The sequence below is a fragment of the Rhyacophila brunnea genome, unplaced genomic scaffold (genome assembly GCF_057557595.1).
Source record: "Rhyacophila brunnea isolate RB1 unplaced genomic scaffold, BYU_Rbru_1.0 scaffold_11, whole genome shotgun sequence".
Taxonomy (NCBI): domain Eukaryota; kingdom Metazoa; phylum Arthropoda; class Insecta; order Trichoptera; family Rhyacophilidae; genus Rhyacophila; species Rhyacophila brunnea.
In genome coordinates, this window is record NW_028232763.1 from 508334 (window position 1) to 530406 (window position 22073).

At 34.4% G+C, this 22073-nt stretch overlaps 2 protein-coding genes across 2 annotated transcripts; one reads left to right on the forward strand and one right to left on the reverse strand.

Annotated features, from left to right (window-relative positions):
- Nucleotides 1–44: 44 nt before the first annotated feature.
- LOC147078261 (cilia- and flagella-associated protein 44-like) lies at nucleotides 45–13369 on the reverse strand. Its single transcript, XM_085960450.1, has 10 exons — nucleotides 13296–13369; nucleotides 9915–10167; nucleotides 9351–9513; nucleotides 9088–9242; nucleotides 6462–6625; nucleotides 4745–4875; nucleotides 3856–3993; nucleotides 2502–2678; nucleotides 493–756; nucleotides 45–197 (listed from the first exon to the last, which is right to left on the reverse strand). The coding sequence occupies exons 2-10, from the start codon at nucleotides 10148–10150 to the stop codon at nucleotides 45–47; spliced, it is 1581 nt and encodes a 526-aa protein (XP_085816576.1). The 5' UTR covers nucleotides 10151–10167; nucleotides 13296–13369.
- A 715-nt stretch (nucleotides 13370–14084) lies between these two features.
- Nucleotides 14085–21660, forward strand: LOC147078262 (histone H2A-like). Its single transcript, XM_085957860.1, has 4 exons — nucleotides 14085–14185; nucleotides 14526–14733; nucleotides 17297–17625; nucleotides 20000–21660. The coding sequence occupies exons 1-3, from the start codon at nucleotides 14164–14166 to the stop codon at nucleotides 17469–17471; spliced, it is 405 nt and encodes a 134-aa protein (XP_085813986.1). The 5' UTR covers nucleotides 14085–14163; the 3' UTR covers nucleotides 17472–17625; nucleotides 20000–21660.
- Nucleotides 21661–22073: the final 413 nt, after the last annotated feature.

Genomic DNA, 22073 nt, shown 5'->3' on the forward strand with positions numbered 1-22073 from the left:
GTTTGGTGTCCTCTTTGATAATAACTAGGATAATTATGGTAACCCTAGGTGAGTATATTACATACCTGTAGAAGAATAGAGCAGTCTCGATGTTTTTTAACTTTTTTGATTTTCTTAATTATCGTTATCTCCAAAGATAAAACTCTTATCGATCCGTCAATGAATCCGAGCACGAGGGTCCGTTTTTCGGGATCCGCCTGAAAACGATTGACCGAGCTTTTATTTTAACAAGTTTAAAAATTGTGAAACTTTAATTCTCCGGTGAATGATATGAGGTCACGCAAATCATATTGGAAGGGTCTCGAAAGTACAGGTCGTAGGGTCGCAGGGAACCCTCCTTCTTTGATGCTACAGCTTGATTTTACTTTTCTACAGAATGGTGTCATATCTTCCACTTGTTGACCATTTTATGGGTGATTTTGAATTTGTCAGCTGCACTAATGTAACAATTTATAATTGAAGAGCAATCATGCTCGTCAAGAATATACTCACAGAGGAAGGCAAGTAGAGCATACTCGCAGCAGGGTGCGGAGAGGCTGTAATAGAGAGCAAAGGACCGCGGGGCGAAGAGTGAACGAAGAGAGATCCATCGGAGCCCAGGCTGGCCACCAGAGCATCTCGAAGCGCGGCCAGCCCGACAACCGCTCCCCCGTGGCTTCTCATCACTCTCTCGATGCAGTGGTCGTCTATCTCTTCCGCCGCGCCCGCCCCGCCCTCGTTCTCCAGACTGACAGCCCAAATACTTCCGTTTGCATCCTGTGACGATGGCAATGTTGTAATATGCACGCAACCTTATAGTTACAGAGACTTTTGTCCATGATAATTGACTTCTCAATTTGAAAGATTTTAATATTAGATCAAAGTTTCTAGTGAGAAAAAAGATTGCACTATAACTAAAAGGACAAGTTTACATACTGTTTGCAATTTTAATGATTTTTCATCTAAATAACTATGTTTCACCATCTGTATGATAAATTCAACTTTCAAAGCTTGTTTTGACAACATCTGCACATTTAATAACTTATGAAATTCACTGAAAAATCAAAAAATGCATTGAAAATGTTAAAATGCTTGCGATTTTTTAATACTATAACAGAGTGAAGTAAATTTTTTTGAAGCAAAATTAAATAGTAGCCTTCAGTGACGTCCCCTCGGAGTAGGCAGGTGATGCGTTGTATAGGGATAGCACATTATAAAGGGCGGTGAATGAAGGAACGAATATAAATATTACAAAACAGTGGAAAACGTTTTTTTCTATAAAGCAGACGATGAGGTATTGACATCTTTGCAACGGTAGGTATCGGTACACCCACGATGGTCGCGCGGATTAAGCGTCGGCCTATAGCGCCATGGGTCCCAAGGTGGGTCTGGCAAGTTACACATGTTGTTTTTCAATTTGTGTATGAGTCAGAGTATGGACCTAATAGGTTGAAGTAGCAAGTGGCTGACATCCATTTCTCGTAAAAACAAAATCTGTTAATACACACCTCCACTCCGTAGAGGTCCATATTATGATCTTATTAGGATTGGACATGTAAGGTACAAAAGTATCTGTCAGTGTTACGGACTTCCATGTAACTAAAATCACCACTGTTAATACTACCACTGATACCACTGATAATTAGTCTTATGGAAATGCTCTAATTCTCAGTATATGTGTTAGTGGTGTGTGGTGTGTATGTTGATATAAAGATGTTTGGTGTATGTTTAAGATAGCCGAAAATAATTAATAATAATTACAAGATAAAAAGAACTTTTTACATACGTTTTTAAATTTTCTGTTCAATTATTATGCTCAATATGCTCAAACTTATACTTCATATGAAGTAAATAAAAAACAAACAAACAAACAATATAGAATACTGAAAGGTCATTTTGATTTCAATAGTAACGCACGTATATATTAATAATTTAGTTGCTAGGACCACCCCCTAGCAACCAATAATAGTGGAATGGATTACGGATTTCTTCCGAAATAACTTTTCATACAAAACAGAATTAACTGAAAATGAATTCAATTCTGCTTAAAGATGGCTAAAAGTATTAAAAGAATGCATTGGCATAGTGTTCTGATATAATCTAAAAGTTTCAAATGTCTAGCTAGTCGGGAAGTTAGTTAAAAATCGATTGCAAGATTTGTACCGGACAAACAACCAAAGGACAAATAAGAATACGAGCTAATAAAGACGTTGTAAAATAGGACCTATTTAACGAAACTGAATATGAAAATGAAAGTGGGTGGTATTCTAAATCTGCAGGGACGTCACTGGCAGCCTTGGTGACATTGTTTCTGCTTCACTTTCATATATTTGAGCTTCATCTATATGGAGAAGTTTTCCCTTGATTTCTTTCATTTCTATCTTCCCTAATTTTATTTTGTTTCATCTCAACAAATAACCACTGTCTAGTTATGAACAATAGCATAAATTTAATGATCTTCATTACTACATATTGCGTTCATCACAATCATTGTTGTATAAAGTAATATTGTATGTAGATACCTGCGCAAACCATTCGTTGTGGCTCCGATTGAAAACGGACATGAGTTGAGCATTAGGGATGAAGATCTCAGAGACGGGATTCAGCTCTACAAAAGGATCTTGCTCGGAGAGATCGGCCTGCTCCACCGTGTCCCAGAACCACGAGCAAATGTGACCGTCTAGTCCGATTGTCATCACCTGTATTACGACACTTCTTAGATGTTCATATTGTACGATATTATTTTGTGAATGTGAAGTCTTATCAATCCACATCCTTATTATATTTTTATATAAATAGCATGTCCAAGAAAATGGACGAATTATTTTTTACACCAATTGTTTTGCTTTAACACAGTTATTCTAAATAAAAAATAGCAAAAAAGATTTGCGTTATGCACCGGTCGATACATAGACACATCGTCGCTGTAGAATTGGTTTGTCGAATAGACCAAATGTTCAGGAGACGAAAAACAAATTTCATAATCCTATATTTAAATACATGGAGATATTTAAATTGTTATTTTTACAGCATATGAATGACGCATTCATTACCATTACAAAGTAATTTACAGAAAAGGATGGTTCTAGTCCATACAAAAAAATATTCTGCATTAAAAGGTCGATTACAACAAAAACGGATATTCGACAAACCAATCCTATAGCGACGACATGTCACCCGACACAGCTTAGACACGGAGTATGCCATTATTAGTATCGTCAATATGGAGTCAATTATGAAAGACATGCCGCATTCTTGATCTTCAGCTTATTTTATGTAAACGGCCATATTTATTGTTGACAGGGACACTGAATGACTATTTTAATTGAAATTGAACACCATGTTAATATAGGTATTATAACATTTATAATTTATTATGTTATTGTAACTTGTGAAAATATTTTTGGAAAATAAATATGATTGCTTATTTAATTTGAGAAGTATGTCGAATTGATTTTAATTAATGGAGACTATCTCCTAATTTTCAGAGGATACCAGCAAAGCGGGCTATGTATGCAACCCCCAAGGGCAAGAGAAGACCCAGACGGCTAAAATTAAGATGGCTGGACTGCGCCGCAGGAGATTTAAGAATGCTCAGTCAAAGCAGCTGGAGAGTGTCGGCGCTCGATCATCCAGGAAGGAGGAAGTTTTTGAAGGACACCAAAACCCTCCATGGGTTGTGGTGCCATAAATGATGATGATTTCAGAATTTTATAATGTCTATTATGTAGATATTACGTCTTTTTTTACATGGCTATGGAACGCATACGCAATGACTTAACTTAACACAACCGACAGAGGCTGTTACCGAACAATATTTGGCCTATAATATATTATGAAAACATTTTTATTCCGAATGTCCAGTTAATTTTATACTTCTCCGGTGTCCGGTGATCTGAGTATTTGAGTGATGGGTCCACCGTGGCAGGTACGCCGCCCCTTCCGGCAAACTTCCATCTTCACCAGACCGCCTTCCCATACCAGGATGTTGCCCCACGAGCAGCCCGAGATCACCTGCGTTATTATATTATTACAATGACTATTACGAAATAACCAACAAGTATACTTACCTACTATCACAATAATTTCACATACAATATAATAAATGTTCTCTGTCCAAAAATAAACCATTGACGATATGCAATGGTCTTTTACGACAACAAAAGTGAAAAGGTTTCTAATTTCATACATATAAAGGTGCATGTTAAAATTGTTGTGACAGTAAGTGTTTACGAGTGCATTTTTGTTGTAACAATATAGAGCCTGTACACGTGGATGGATTTACCATCGGCAGTAGCATGTAAATTATCACAATAACAACTGTTCAACTGTTTATATGTAATAGTGCTGACTGTCTCATCAATCTCATTCTTCAAGCGTAAGCGAGACGCCGTGTTGTCATTGTGTCGAAATGCACTGCGAGGTGTAGCTCATATGTTTTCCGGCAGGTTCGCCACCATCATTTTATTGCACATGTGCATGTGAATAAAAGAAAATTCAGAAGCTGCTAAATTTTTTCGATCCGCGCATGCAGTTTTGCAATTTGCACAATAATATGTGTTTACATTTGCATTTTATTATTATGATCGTGACAATACTTACTGCTGCCAGTAAATCCATGCACGTGTAAACGGGCTATTAGTATTGCCGGCGATAAATCTACACACGTGTAAAGCTATTATTATGCTCAGAATATGTGCAGACTTTGATCGAAAATAATATTTTAGTTATCATCAATCATCATATTGTAACAATAAATGCAAACCTTTTCATCAGGCATTGGCAAAATTCCAAAGACATCACAGATTTCTGTTTTTCCAAAACGTCCCAACTCTCCTTTCAACTTGAGGCAGGTAAATGTGGCTGCCATTTTCCAAAACTTGATGTGACTGGCGCCTAAGAAAATAAGAAAAAGATTCTTCCATGCAGATAGAGTTTTATGTACTTAGCTATATGAAAGTGAAGCTAAAGAAAAGATTAAATATATAAGACTAATGATTAAATTAGTTACAAGTCATTTTGCATTGCAGCTACAGTCCATTAATAATTCTCAGTTGCAGTGCTAAAATATAATTACCATACATTATTGCGCCTGGCAGCAATATTGAGCAGTTTAAACTATCGTGACAATAACTGTTTACACTGCTGACTGTCTCAACAATTCATTCTTTAAGAGTGAGCGAGACGCGATGTTTTCATTTTATGGTATTATTTCGTACTATTTGACAGGTAGTGAAAATCGGTCAACCTGAAAGTTAGTTCGTAGTTCGTTTTTTTGCCGGCAGGTTCGCCACTATCGTTCTACTAATCCTACTGTCGCATGAAAATTCAGAAGCTTCCAAACTTTGATTCATGCATGCAATCATGCCAACTGCAGGATAATACATGTTTACCGATACATTTTCTTTTTATGGCCGCGATAATACTTACTGTCAACAGTAAATCCATGCACGTGTAAACTGGGTATTAGTCTTTAGATTACATTAAAAAACAACATGTGAACACAGATCACCTTTTTTTCAATCATACGCAATCTATGCCCCCCCCTGTTCTTTCAGAGGTGACAATGTGATGTTTTGATTATATTTGTCGATATTGTATAAAAAGTGAATAGCAGTGGCAAGAGGTGGAGGTAGATTGTTCAGATTCGACATAAATAGTGCACACTAAACTTTGTCAGTCATACTTATTTGGTTTCATTGAACTAAGAATACAATTTGCAGATGTTGCTGATTAGTTTTTTAAATTTAATTAAGCTGTGCCTAAACCAAACCATAATAGTTTAGGTATGCTATGGGTGATCCGACAAAATAGTGCACACTTTTTTGGGCATACTAAATTGTTTTTGTTGAATTAAGAATATAATATATTTCAGGTGGTTTTCGTTATTTTTTTAAAATTCATTGAGCCCTGCCTAAGAGCCTGCCCACAGCTGAATTGGGTCACATGTACCTGGAGAACGCGCGATTTGTCACTTGCGCGTAAAAACGCGCCATGTGGACAGGCTCTAACCAAACCATAATCGATACAAATAATATTCTTCTATCTATAAAATAGCATACATTATGTAAGGTTTAATAGCGTAATGTTAGATATTTTATAAATAAATGAATATTTTTTGAGCATTATCTTCAATAGCTCGAATTAGGCAGGGTTTAATTGAATTTTAATAATTAACAAACGCTATCTATACCGTATAGTTTTAGTTCAATGAAAACAAATACGTTTGACTGATAAAGTTTAGTATGCACTATTTATGTCGGATCTTAACAGCCTAACTCCACTCTTCGCCACTGGTGGATAGTAGAGTATACAGGTAACCTAAGTGACATTCGTTTGTTTCTTTTTTTAAATCTTTTATACAATAATGAGTAAATATTAAAATAATGCATTTTGAATTTTTAATATCGTAAAATAACCAATACGATTTTATTATGATAGGTTTATATTAATATATGATAGGTTGCTGTGCCTGTATTTACCACTGGTAGTAAGCTGGCCTGGGATGTAAGGGGAAAACCTAACATTGTAGACAGTGTGCGAATAGGCGGCGGCTCGGAGAATGATACACTGATTCTGCCAGTCCCAGATGGTCAGGTTGTAGTCGGGGGTGCCGCCCACTGATGCCAGCATTTTTCCATCAGGGCTAAAAAAAATTACAACATCTATATCGCTTGATAAAATTACAAAGCTTTCAAAAAGCAATACAATAGACATTTTGGGCTCATTGCAGAATTATGTAATGACATAAAGTATACTGTTAGGTGTATGAATTTGGATACTCGTCAAACAGATGTGTGTTGAAATAGGTATATTAGGGCTAGTCAAACGGCGCTATTACAATATGTATAACTTAACTGCTGTAAATATTATGTAAGTAAGTACATACATACCTAATCTAAATAATACCTGTAGTTTTTTAGTATTCCATTTTAAATCCATTCAAAATTCAATTCAAATTCCATCAAGTACCTTCGGTTGATAGTATTAATATTATAATGCCTGTAGTATCAAGGAAAAGAGAGTTATAATCGGAAGGAACAGGGAGATGACACCAACCAAATCAATAGTACTTTTATACATTTTATATCAAACTGTGCAGTCTGATCTCCTGTCATCTCAATGTTATTTTACTTACATCTTACATAATAGGTATATCTCCTTTTCTCCTTTTCTTCTTTTCTTGACAGCACAGTCTAAAAAGATCGTGGCTAGGCGATGCGCGGATTGCGGGTCGCGGGTGCAAATGACGCATGCCGACCAAAATATAATTTGTCATATAAATCCAACATGCCTCCATTTAATGTTCTGTTTATTGTTCTATTAGTAACAATAATAATATATTCATTGACATGTTTTCTTTTTAAAGTAAATGGGTCAAGTTTTTAGTCATCTTAACATGATTTAAGAATTAATACCCCCATCGCCATCATGAAACTGTCACCTCCGAAAAGGGGGGGGGGTGTAGGATGATGCGCTGGACCCCCCCTGGATCGTCTGCTGGCTTCTTCTTTCGGGGACATGCTTATTGATTGACAACGCGGAATTACAGGCAAAAACAGGGCGTTTTATTGTCGGAATACATTTACAGTAAATTTACAGCGTAGAAAATATTTAACAAAAATATTTAAAAAAATAAATAAATTTAAATTGGCGGGAGACGCCGGCGGGCGCGGCCGACGCCCCGAGAGACCAAAACCTGAATGATAATCAACCTTTTTGGAGTAGGTTAACTCTAGGCAAGAATTAAAAATATTACCTACAAATTCTGTCACTGAAAAATGACAAAACACCCTCTGACATATGTACCTGGCTTGTAGGTAGGTACCTTGGGTCTCATATTTCTGTGAATTTTTGCTAACCACAGAAATATTCAACCACACCTTCTCTAGATACATGCTTTGAAAAGGGTCTGTGCATTTCTTGGCATTATTATTACTGCATTAAAATTACAGCTTGCTTGTATGTTTCAAATTGAATAAGTATAAAATTTATACTGACGCTAGGTTTTACTTTGCTTGCTTCTAGAATTAATGTAGGTATAAAAAATGCAGGATTTTACATAGGTACATTAAGGGCTAGAGTGATTTCATTTGTTGAAGTTGCAAAAGGATGACTATAAATTTTCATACATCTAAGCTTACGGGCTAGAAATTTGTCTCGCAGTCGATCTGCTCATGTTTGCATGAATCCGCCCAATGATGATTCAGGCCTCATGGCCTTGGATCCTCTGAGGATGCCATGGTTTAGGCGGTAACAAAACAAAATGACGTATAGACACCTCAACGTTTTCTCTCAGACTGCCAGCGAGTCTAAAATTTCATCGCGCCTATAGTTTAAAATTATTTTCCGTTTCACTGAAGTATCGCCTTAATCATTAAAAATGTAAATGAAATAAATTCATGTTGGAGCGAATCGTAACATAATAATTACGAAAAAAAAATGTTTAATAATGTAATATTTAGGGAATATAACAAGATCTGGTAAATACAGTACCTACTCTCTCAGTAATCCGCCACGGCAAAAACCAGACAAGTTTCCAATTAGTGAAAGCGGCGGATTATAGTGCATACATACAAAATATGGTAAAAATTAATACAGGTATTTCGTAAAAACAGTTTTTTTTGGGAAATTTGTACTTGAAAATTACAGTTTTATTTATAATAATTAAAATCAAGTATTTACTAAATTATACATATTTACAAACTAAGTTCATTAACTAAATATAGTTAATCATAACCAGTTATTCAGTGAGGCAGATATTCTTGAATGGCTTAGGATTCCTGGCTTTCCTATGACCAAAAGCTTCATTTTGTGTATCCAGGTTTCATTGGAGCACGGCATAAGGTCCTTTGGCACTTTCCTCCCTGGTACATTACTTTCTTCGCGGTGAACAGACATTTTACGAAGGAAAAATTTCTAAAACAAGCCCGTCTCATCTGTGTTGAATACTTGTACGCGGCGGAATACTGAATTTGACAATCGAATACCGGCGAATTATAGAGCTTGATTTTGTGCTTTCAACTAGTAAAAATAACGGCATATTGTCGGATAATCGAGCGGCGGATTACTGAGAGTGAACTGTAAATGAATTCATAAAGATCCTACCTGTAATTCAAATGGGCATAGGAATGTTGAGTCCCTTTCTTCAAAACAGCAACAGAAGTCAAAGACGGCCACTCGTAGATTACAATGACAGGCTCAACCAGCTGCAGACCTCCTTCTCCGATAGCTATATGCTTCATTTCGGGGTCGGGATTTTTCTGGTCAAGATGTGTTACGTGTTACAAAGTTGAACTGTATTATTATAGTGAAAACGGTAAACGAGTTAGCTGAGAAAGTTGATGATAGGAAAAGAAATAAATTGATACCGTGATGCATCCGACGGAGCCGCCAGTTGAACTTCTCCGAAATGACATTTTGTGCGTGACGACATCCAGGAATGCAATGTAAGATCCTGCCGCCCACGCCACCACATTTTCATCGCACGCACAAAGATTAAAATGCTGCTGGCAATCGTAACCGAAAGAATATCTGATAAAGATCCAGTTAAGAAATAGATTCATTGTTAACATGATACACGAAACGTCATACACCATAAGCGCATTATAGCTTTTATTTAAATCATAAGGTAAAAATTAACAAAACGCCTGAATACAATAATTTTCATAGGCTTGGCTTGGCTTGAAAGTAATAAATTAATTTTCGTATTCATTTTTCTCTTTTGGAACCATCTCCTCCATTGAAATCATATTGGCCTTCCTCATTAGTCTGAAAGTCTGAATTTTCCAAATTGCTTTCCTAATTAAATCCTGATTAAAATAATAGTTTTCACATTTGTTAAGTTATCTGATTCGAAAGCTTTTTTATAAATTCAACTTGCAAATTTAGTTTGATGTCTACTAACTTGGCTATCATGGATAATAAAAGGATACATAAAGTCTAAAGCATTGCCGGGGATTGTACAATTAGTATCGTTGGAATGAGTTTTTGAAGTCAAATCCTCAAAGTCATATGTTTCAGTTGATTCCTGATCATCGTCATCATCATTATCATCATTATCATCATTATCATCATCGTCATCATCATCATCATCATTAACTTCATCATCATCAATATTTTGGAAACTTTCTCGATCTTCATTTTCTTGTCTCTCGGAATGAATTGACATTTTACAAATTTCTGTTCCTACAAAAACACACAAGTATAAAAAACATTTTTTTAAAAGGAATTTTTTATAATATATTGGATGATTCTATATTAACTCATTCCGTGTGTCCAACGCCACTATTGCATTGCCATTAGTTGGCAATAAGATACTATTAGTATGTTAATTTAATGTGGTAATTAACAGGGAATGAGATAATTATTTTATAAAATATTTTTATTATTATAGTTTTGGAAAATAATCATAAATAAATAACAGATGGTTTAAGGAAAATTTGATGCTTGTTAAAATTATCATATAGAATAATATAGGATAATACCCAATAATACTCCAGTTATATGTGCATGGATTTACTGATAGATGGCAGTATGTAAGTACGTATTATTGTGGCCATAACGTAAAATGCATGTGTAAACAAGCATTATCTTGAAAGTCGCAAGATTGCATGCATGCATCAAAAAAGTTCAGTATCTAGCTTCTGAATTTTCACACGACAGTCGGAACATATGAGACATCTGCACCCGCCCAGTAGAACGATAGTAGCGAACCTGCCGGAAACAAAAACTACACCGTGTGGAGAATTTTTGATGTTTACCAATTTTCACAACCAGTCGAATATCACCATAATAAAACTAGTATGCATCTTGCTTGAAGAATGAGACTGGGAGACAGTCAGTACTTCTACGTATAAACCAGTTATTATTATAATATTTTAATTTAAACACTATTGGTGTCAGTAAATTCATGAATGTGTACAGTTGCACTGTACGGTATAGTTAGTTTTTTCTGGCAGGTTCACCACTCGCAGATATCGCACAAATTCCAACTGTCGCGTAAATATTCAGAAGCTTATGAACATGCCATTTGCAACTTGCACGATAATATGTGTTTACATGTGCATTGTATTACTATGATCGCGATAATACATATTGTCAGCAATATAAGTCCATGCATGTATAAATGGGGATATTGCTCATAATAATATACCTAATAAATAATTGCCTATAACATATCGGTGATGTTGATAGCTTTAGTTGCAATATTATGACTAGGTATAGGTACCATAATAATTTGTTATAATATGAACATTTAATTCCTTTGTATGAATATTAATTGTATGTTGGAGACTTGCTTTTTAGAGGTAGGTACTAGGACGGCCATTTATAATGTCTACATATTATTACATATTCCTAATATACCTAACAATATTACAAAGAGGAGGAGGCAAATATGAATAGGTACCCTATTCTAGTACTTACCTAATAAATGGTAAAAATTTATGCTTAAAAAAATCTGTTGGTTGGAAATCAGGATAAAGATTATCTTGCATTCTACAACACTATCTAAAAGTAGCTACATATTAAATCAAAATAAATGATATTGTATCGATTGTTGAATGAAATATTATATACCTACCTACCTAATAACACACAATACTTATTTAATAAATAAATAGAAAGATACTTGCCACGGAAATTGTTATATGAGAAAGATTGTGAAATATATAATAATATTTTTAGTTGTAGGTAATCTTTGGGAAGTCTACTTTTTAATAATGTTTTTTCCATAGTAACAGAGCAGAGTTGCTATGAAAATAATAAGCCCAGAGTTGCCGTCTTTTTAAAGTGGAATTATAGTACAGACCCTCCAAAATTATAGTATTTGGGGAAAAAATATAGTATGCATTGTCATCTCGTCACCCTAGAACAACAAGGTATCATCTGGCATTTATACCAAACTGAGATATCGAGCTCCAAAGTTTTGAATATGAATAAAATCTTAACTATATGCAATGAAAATTGGCAGATATTATCAATACTATTATTATTGCATTATGTTTGTATTTTCAAAGCATTGTATACTAAATATATCTGATATTATCTAATCCAGACATTAAAATTTTGTGATGGAACTTAATTGCTCTGAAAATCGAAAAAAATCAGAGCAACAAAGTTCTATCTGATTATTAAACCTTTATGTTGTGAAAATATTTTGCTACAGGGCTTAATTATTGTGTTTAAAATAGAATAAAAATACCTTTTTCGATTAATTCTTTATTAGAACAACATTAAATTAAACATAGTTTATGAAAAATGACAGGACGTGGTATAAAAAAATGTTTCATAATACTGAGATTTAGAACAATATTAATAGTTTATAAAATGACATGAAAGTATCTTCACTTTCAAGGTTTTTGTTGTTAGAATCCATATGATCCATGATGAACGCTCCAGTGTACTCACATCACTTCACAGCTATGAAAAAAAAAGTTTTTATGATAATAGACTGGCATAAAAAAAATAGTTTCACAAAACTATTATTACGAAACCTCTCAAATTACTCAATTTTTAAATGAAACTTAATAAAGATATCATTGTATTGTCACTGCAGTGATTCATACAGTAATAATTAAATAGTTTATGAAAAGAGCTATTGCAACTATTATTATTTAGTCAATATCATCGCCAACATCTATGTTTTCTTCGCAAACAACATACTCTGCAACTTCTCCAAGTACTTCCACCTACCTGAATAATAAAAAGGAGAATATATATGAAATTATGACATATTCTAGAAACAATTTATTCAGATGTAATGTCAAATTTACAAAATATGAAAGAACAGCAAATAAATTAAGTAAGTACTCATTTGAAAAGAAACATAAGTACCCAAAATCCTCATCAATTGTAATATCATCAGACAGTACCTATAACTTGAAGATCGTTTATATTATCCAATAAATTGAGATTGTTGCTGAAAATAAAACAAATAGATAATAGAATTACTTATATTAAATTTGAAACAAAATAGAATAATTAATTGCAATACATGAATAACAAAAATAATACATAACCTCAAACTTACCTTGTATTTAAAGCAACGGTATTGTAGGTTGGTGAGGTATATTCGTAGTATTATCATCCTCTTAAATGTCCACAATACCCCTTTCACTTAAATTATTGCTCATCTTTATGTTATTTTTATTAAATTGTTGAAAAACCTAGCGCGAATATTTGAGAGAAACGTACTAGTTTGACAGCTGAACGGAAATGAAACCATATTGCTCCAAAATTATTTTTTTTATAGCAAATGGTCCATAGTTGTTTTCAAATTTTAAATCGAACCATATTGTTCCAAAACAAATTACCAGTGCATCTGATATAGAACTTAAATGCCCTGCTATATCATAAACCATAAAGATTTTTAAAAATCTTGTAACACAGTTTTAAAGAGAAAATTATTATAAGAATTTTGGTACCAAAAAGTCAAAATTGACCAAAATGCCAGATGATACCTTATTGTTCTAGGGTGACGATCTGTTGAAAATGTATAGGTTTTTTGTCTCAGAAAAAAAATAACAGAGAATTTGAAAAACTCTGAGACCCCTTTTTATTTAGGTACCTAGGTACCTACCTCTTCGCACCAAAAATGCTTACCGAAGAATTCAAGAAATTATATTTTAAACCAAAGCAAGGGATTTTTTTACGTTTTTAGAGCAATTTTTTTCCATGTTCTTCAATTAATCTTCTTATATTGCGAAATTATAGTACTTTGCACCAATTTATCGAACGAAAATATCAAAATTTTAGTACTTTTTACATATTTTTCCGATATTCAAAATTATAATATTTTGGGCGTACTATACCTGTTATCGTACATAGTACGCGGACCAAAATTATAGTACAGATACTATAATTATTATAGTACGGTTGACAGCACTGAATAAGCCACAAACAAAATAAAACTCCTTTTGTAGGTAAACGTATTTTTTATGAATATTTTGATATACGGATAATCACGAAATAATTTTCTAAGGGGTTATCAATGTGTAATTAACCAGATGACTGAAATACAATTAATAAATTATTGTGATGTATATTTTATTTATGGTTTTATATCCATAGAGAATTTTTTACACTGGTAATATTAAAAGTTCGCAGAAGGCGGCAAAATCGCAGACTGGTTCTGGCACTTCGCTGATTTTTGTTTATCTTTTCGATACGTAAAGCATTTAAATGGACGGACGAGGCAAATCAGGTAAACATCGTACTGTAATTAATTTGTCGAATGTTTTTCATATCATGCCGTATTCACTATGCGAAATTGCGATATATACAAATATAAAATACAATCGTAATGTCACAAAGTATGTTTCGCCTGACATAACCTCCATTACTAAAAGTGGGTAAAATTTGGTCACAATGATACATTTCGACTTATCAGTGTTTCGCGACACATTTTTAACATTTTATTAAGATCAATACTCCCGATGGAATTGGCACTTACATAATCTATGACCATTCATACTATCGTTAATATTAGTGGGAAATGAAGCCATATAAAATTAATATTATAATATAAACGATAATACGTGCAGGCAAGTCAAAATCGAAGACGAAGTCGAGGAGCTCCCGAGCCGGGCTGCAGTTCCCGGTGGGGCGGATTCACCGCCTTTTGCGCAAGGGCAACTATGCCGAGAGGGTCGGTGCAGGAGCGCCGGTTTATCTCGGTGCTGTTCTGGAGTACTTGGTCGCAGAGGTCCTGGAGTTGGCAGGGAACGCTGCCAGAGACAACAAAAAGTCTAGGTAATTCAACAGCCTTGTATAAATTGATATTATTAAATGTTTAGTTTTTTTTAGCCTACCCACTACTAGTGCAAGTTATGTCCTCCACAACTCCTCCGTTCGTCGGGTGCCATCTCTGACCGTTCCTCCTTTTCCTCATTATTCCACATTTATGAATGCTAATTACTATTTCAATCTACAGTTGTAGACATATTTAACACAAACTAAATGCATTCCATTGTCTCAATTGAAAGTGGGGAAACTGTCAGGCAGGCCATGTTTCAATGATAGAAGACTCGCAACTGCCAAACAGGTTTCTCTGTAATAGATCACAAAGCAAAATGAGGGTTGGGAGACCTGACTGCCATGGTTGTACTGTGTAGAAATCGACACAATGCCCAGAAGTTAAAGCGACGGGCAGAGGGCTATAGAGACGTTTTCTGGAAACAGACAAGACCCAAATCAGGCTGATATGGCGGTGGTTTTTAACACAGAAGGATACTGATGTTAACTCTTTGACTATTATATCTGCCACCACCGTAGCGCCGCTAAGAATCTCTATCGCTCAGCCGTCTACACTGTGTGGATGGTATTTAGTTGGCTTGAAGAACAGGCGAGCCAGGTTGAAATTCTCTCTAGGCATCCGAATCATGCGATTGTGCCAGATTCAACGTTGCACCGTATTGACTGTTCTGTTATCTCCTCTTTACTCTTAAAGTTATACCATTGCACACCCACTATCTGCTGCCAATATCTGTTCTTGAAGCTCAGTATATGGTTGCCTTAATGTGACCTCGCCACCGTAAAGCAGCACTGTCAGAATGCAAGCGTCGAATAGACAGCATTTAACCGAGTCCCAAACATTCTGCATCGAGTTGAATGTAATTCCAGCTGATCTCATTCAAATAGTGAAGTCTCTTTGCAAAATGTCATCTCCCGTGATGTGTTGATACTCTTGATGTTTTACCTGTCACTAATCTGGGAAATCTGGATCAGGACAGGTGTAAATTGCATAAAATGTCAGTTTTTTTACGTTGATTTTCAAACCAATGCTAAAGGAATTGTTATACAGTCTCTAGATTGTATTTTGGATGCAATCGATTGAGTGGTCGAATAGGATAGCATCATCGGCTTACTCTTTAGTCCAACAATATAATAGAAATGAATGATTATTAAAAGTGGGACTTTCTACTTCTCTATGCATGGTATTTTGATTATCCCATGGTCTGCAAGGTCTCGTATGGCATATCTAATGAGGTCCTTCACTAATGTAATATACAGTACTCTCTCAGTAATCACCACCCCAAAAACCAGACAATTGTCCAATTAGTGAAAGCGGCGGATTATAGTGCATACATACAAAATATGGTAAAAATTAAAACAGGTAAGTATTTCGTAAAAATAGTTTTTTTGAGAAATTTGTACGAGCAAATTACGGTTTTGTTTATAATCAAAATCAAGTATTTACTAAGTTATACATATTTATAAACTAAGTTTATTAACTACATATAAAACAGTAAATCACTTGACACAACTAGTTGTTCAGTGAGGCAGATATTCTTGAATGGCTTAGGATTCCTGGCTTTCCCTATGACCAAAAGCTTAATTTTGTATGTCCCGGTTGCATTGGAGCACAGCATAATTGTGATGCGGTCCTTGGGCACTCTCCTCCCTGGTACATTACTTTCTTCGCGATGAATGTACGTTTTACAGAGAAGTTTCCAAAATAAACCTGTCTACTGTCCAACAAGTTATTCTTGGCTACGTGTTAAAACTGTGAACTAACAAGCTCCTCCCATTATTAACCGCATTTCGATTATAGCGCCTTCCGGTTAGCGACGAGTTGTCCACGTGTTAAAACTGTGAACTAACAAGCTCCTCCTACTTTTAACCGCACTAGCGACTTCCGGTTATCGCCTAGATCTTCTTGTCGGACAGTACATGGTGGTCTACTGAATTTACAATCGAATATCGGCAAATTATAGAGCTTGATTTTGTGCTTTCAACTAGTAAAAATAACGGCGGATTATAGTAGTTGTCGGATAATCGAGCGGCGGATTACTGAGAGTGTACTGTATTATGTTTCATAATCTGTCGATTATGACAATTTCTTACTTAGGATAATGTACATGTAATAAATAGTACACCATACTTTGTCAGTTATATGTACTTATTTATTTTCATTGAACTAAAAATACAATTTGCAAGTAATGCCGGCCAGTTTTTTAAAATTCATTAAGCCCTGCCTAACCAAACCATAATCGATAAAAATATTCTATCCATAAAAATATCTTTGACTGACAAAGTTTAGTGTGCACTATTTATGTCGGATCTTAACAGCTCACCTCCGCCCTTCGTTGCTGATGTTGTGTTTTTGTTGGCAATTATATTGTCATGTAACGTATTTCCTGAAATAAAGTATGTAGATCCACGTCTACAGCCTTACCATTATATCATGGCTGCAGACATTTAGCGGCAATCTGCAGAACTACGAATCCCCCTGCATTTTCAGACGCCCTCGAGGTAGGGCTCTCCTCGTCGAGGTTTATTAATTTAATTATAATTTTGTTAAATGTCATTTCAGGATTGGGCCTCGGCACGTCCAGTTGGCCGTACGGAATGATGAAGAGCTGAACAAACTCCTGACGGGGGTCACTATTGCGGAGGGAGGTGTCTTGCCGAATATTAACATGGTGCTGCTCCCGAAGAAGACCAACACAAAAAATGTTACTGCGAAGACACAATCCCAGGAATATTAAACTATTGTAGAAGATCATTTCATTGTTGGGGGACGATACTCTATATAATTATACATTTCCTTTTATTATTAACCATATATAAGTTTTGAAGCATAATGAAGAAAATCTCAAAGTATAGATTTAATATAATAGCTTTCTTTAAAAATTATCATAGGTATATTATAGGTCTGATAGAAAACGGAAACACCAAAAACTGAATTAAGGGCCATTCTAAGCGAGCAGATAAAACGCCGCAGTTCACCTCCTACCGACCACGCCATCAACCAGAACCATCGGTTTATAATTAGCTTGTCTACATGAATGTTGTATCAAACGCGTGAGTTGGCAATCGAAAAATGGGCAGCGGTCTGAATGCCTCGGGAGGCGAAAGTGAGCGGTTGTTCCACTGCATCAGTCACATCATGTGAGATCAGTCATGGTGTTTGTGTTCTGCGCTCAGCAGTGGTGAAGGGTGGAGGTAGGCGGATCTTAACCGCCATAAATAGTGCACACTAAACTTTGTCAGTCATACATATTTGTTTTCATTGAACTAAGTCTACAATTTACAGATGGTGTTGGTTAGTTTTTAAAAATAAATTAAACCCTGCCTAAACCAAACCATAATAGTTTTGGTCTATTTTGGGCGATATGACAAATATTGTGCACACTTTTTCATTCATACTTATTTATTTTCGTTGGATTAAGAATATATATTACACATATTGTTGGTAATTTTTTTAAATTCATTAAGCCCTGCCTAAACCAAACTATAATAGACAACAAATATATGATTAGAGTATGACTGACAAAGTTTATTCTGGACTATTTATGGCGGATCTTAACAGACTACCTCCACCCTTCGCCACTGGCGCTCGGGTTAAATAAATAAATGGTTGCTATACAAAAACGCTATGAAATAGTTTGCCATTAACAATAACCCAATAAATGTAGAACATGTCATTGTGCTATTTTTTAGTCTTGTCAGTCAATGTAATTTGATTGTTCTTCGCACGCCATGTTACGGTCACATGTAGTTTGAAAAATTTAGAGGTGGCTGGAAGCCAGCCTTGCTTAAAGAATTCAAAGTACATATCGTTGTTAATTTTCTACAAACACGTATGTATCTCAATTTTTGTCAGTTTTGAGTTGTTTGATGTAATGAATTCAGAATTTGAATACGCACATTCCACTAACACGTATCTCAAAACATACTGTATAACATAATAGATTTAAGCAATTACATAAAACTCGAATCATAATAAAAGACTTTTACAAATATAAACTCGTATCTTGAGTTACGTGTTTGTAAGTATACAAAATACTGAACTCCGACAGATGATTATACTGAAGCTCTTTCTCGTAAGTCAAGATATGTGTTTACTGCAGTAATATTCACAATAAAGTTGCAACACATTCTCGTATCTTCGACTATATGACTGATCTGCCGAAAATATAGTGCGATAAATTGAAGAAACATAACATTTTTTTGATGAAAATGTGTGTAACTATACGAAATGGATATTTCATAGAAGAAAATTTATTTCTAAATTAAAAACTGAGAGAATAAAGTTGTTATTTGCCTCTCCTGAAAAGTTGTTTTTTGAGATACGTGTTTGTAGAAAATTACCGACGATATAGAGTAATATGAAGGCATTAAAGTGGCACACAGACATTCGGCATAATCCGATGTTGGCCACTTAGACAAAAGTGACATTTGTGTTTTGATAAATATGGATTGTGTGAATTTTGACTTTCATACTAAGCGCATCCCAACTTTTTTACAAGAGCGAATGGCTGACTTTTTAACAAACAACGTTGTATCGAAAAGCCATCTAGAGCTGCAAAAATGTAAGTTTATAAGATTCCATCTAGTTTTTGTCGGAGCTCTTTGGATTTACCATTTTCTGTTTAAATATCGATGAAATATAAACGATAATTTAAGTTACAATAACACAATATTATGTATTTACCGCCAACAGTGGTGTGCACAAACTTATATAGGTGATAGTGGTTTTAATAATAAGAAAAAATAATTACGGTTAATTAGAGTAAATTTTGTATCGGCCTCGGTAGTCTTATAGATACTAAAATTAATATTTGAATGATCTGTAACATGTGCCTTTTTGTAATAATTAATTTTAATGTTACACGATTTTTTAAGGTGATGTCTTTACCTACCAGAGGCACCTGGCGGAAAAATACGAAGCTTGCAATTTGAGACATTTTTTTGATAATTTACAATTTCAACTGTATTAATTAATAAATATGTACTTATCTGAAAACATTAAAAAGAAAAATATTTTTTTATTTTAAGTCGAAGATAAACTTACAATAATTGTAAAAAATGTAATAAAATGTGAATTTGTTGGATCGGACTCCACCTTATTACATATATTTTATGGAGATATTTATTATTAAAATTTGGTTTATTAAGTTTTCTAAGCATCACCTAAGAGATTTTTTGACTAATTCACAGTTGAAATTGTAAATTATCAAAAAAATATCTCAAATTGCAAGCTTTGTATTTTTCTGCTAGGTGCCTCTGGTAGGTAAAGACATCGCCTTAAGCGCCTGCTATTTTGCAATGGCCATTTCATCTTCATGCCATGTCAGCTTATGTACGATATCTTTTTATTAATGGGTTCCTGACCGGTACGTATCCTGATTAGTTTTCGGTAACCCTATAGTATTAATGGCATTAAATTTCACTACAGCCAAAACTGTTTAACATTCCGTAGAACACATAGCATAGTCTACACTGGAATAGTACAAAATTGGTTTTAAAATTAAAATTGTTGCTCCATAATTTAGCCCAAAAGAACAATAGTATTAGCCATATTAGACAAGACATTAGTTTTTAAGTCAGTGTTCGGTTAAATCATGATTTTAAATGTGTACGTGTTTAATAGAGGTTTGGTTTGTCCAGTAAATTTTCCACCTCAATGTTATCGTTATAGTTGATACGTTAATGTATTATATTTTATTTTTGAAGCCTAAAAGTTATTTGTTACTTTGATATGAAGCACCTAGTTTCAAAAGCACCTAAAACAATTTTCGGTAGTTCTGAGAAAAATGAGAAAAACTGATATTATTAACTCATTCACTCCATTTTAGGGGTATTTGAAAAGCACACCCAACTATTTTAGCTGGTTTTGAAATTTACCCTATTTTTGATCATATGTATTGACTGTATTTGGCGTTTTTTAAAGTTCAATCTTTGGCCATCATAGAGGTAAAGTGCGAAAATTATGACTTGAAGTGTCATGGGCCGTTGTGTTGCTGCGATATATTATGAAAGGATTGTAAGTATTAGGAGATTTTTTTCCCTACTGCGGTTCAGAATGTGCTACCTACCTACAATGAAAAATAATACCAGACGACAGAATTTTTCCAATCTGTCTGGATAATTTTAGTTATATGGTAAAACTGAATATCAAACAATATCTAGCTGTCATTGCAGCGACTCTATCATCAAGCTTATTTATAGTCACAATGAGGTCATTTTTTATTTTTTCTTCTTCGCAGTACACGCCTTATAATCCTCCTGCTACCAATTTTCAACATTTTTTGCATTACTAACACATTTAAACACAATTACACGAACTTCCAGCACGCACAAGTAACGAACGTCAAATTATTGCATGGCGAGGGAAACGAAGAGGAAAGGGATAGGGAGGATTGTAGTTCTCGAAACGGCCACACTTCACGTTATACTTGCCGCAGTCTAACAAAATATCCATCTAAATACATATCTTTTCAAAAACCGTTTTAGGGGGATTTGAAACTAAGCGCTTCATATAATAATATGTATGTTTATTTTAGAAAAATGACTGCCCAATCTGAAATGTAATCTAAGGGACAGTATAATAAAATATATGACCAATTTCAATATGTACATTCAAGCAGTGCCTCAATATGTCATTTTATGTATCTGAGTAATTTAATGATAGGAATTTTACATTTATGATTCAAACAGTAATATTATGGACTATTGTTAAATAAGTCTCTTTAAATTAAACCTTAGTGAATTAATATTCAAATATTATAATGATATAATTTTCTCAATTCAATAACAACCACATTTATTCAATTTATACCTGTTAATTCCCTTTTCCATCCATTGAAATAATTAAGTAAATGAATGTAATATAATATTATTTTTTTGTGCCAATTTTCAACACTACCTCTGTCCAAACTGTTTTAATGTCTCAAATAAAAATAAATAAGCAATATTTTGTTGTGCTGTTTTATTTCCTAAATACTGGTATAACATCAGGGCCGTAGTGTGGTCTTTTGGCGTCCAGGCAAAGGTAGATTTTGCGCCCCCGCAAAACACTAAAAACATAATTCCTGAATATAACATTTAATCAAAGGACTTTGCTACGGCCCTCAGACACAACACAGTCAAGATCGCCATGCCTGGTACAGCCAGTGGTTTTTATTAAAAACTTATCAAAAAGTGATTCATGATTATAATTATTTTTTTATTCATTTGTATCATTTCAATTAAATATAATATAGAATTAGTATTTGTTCATGCTAAAATTTTACTTTTCGCGCTTTGCATGAAGCAAATTCATTACTGATACGCTCATAGATAGCTCAATGTTTCGGTTGTAGCGT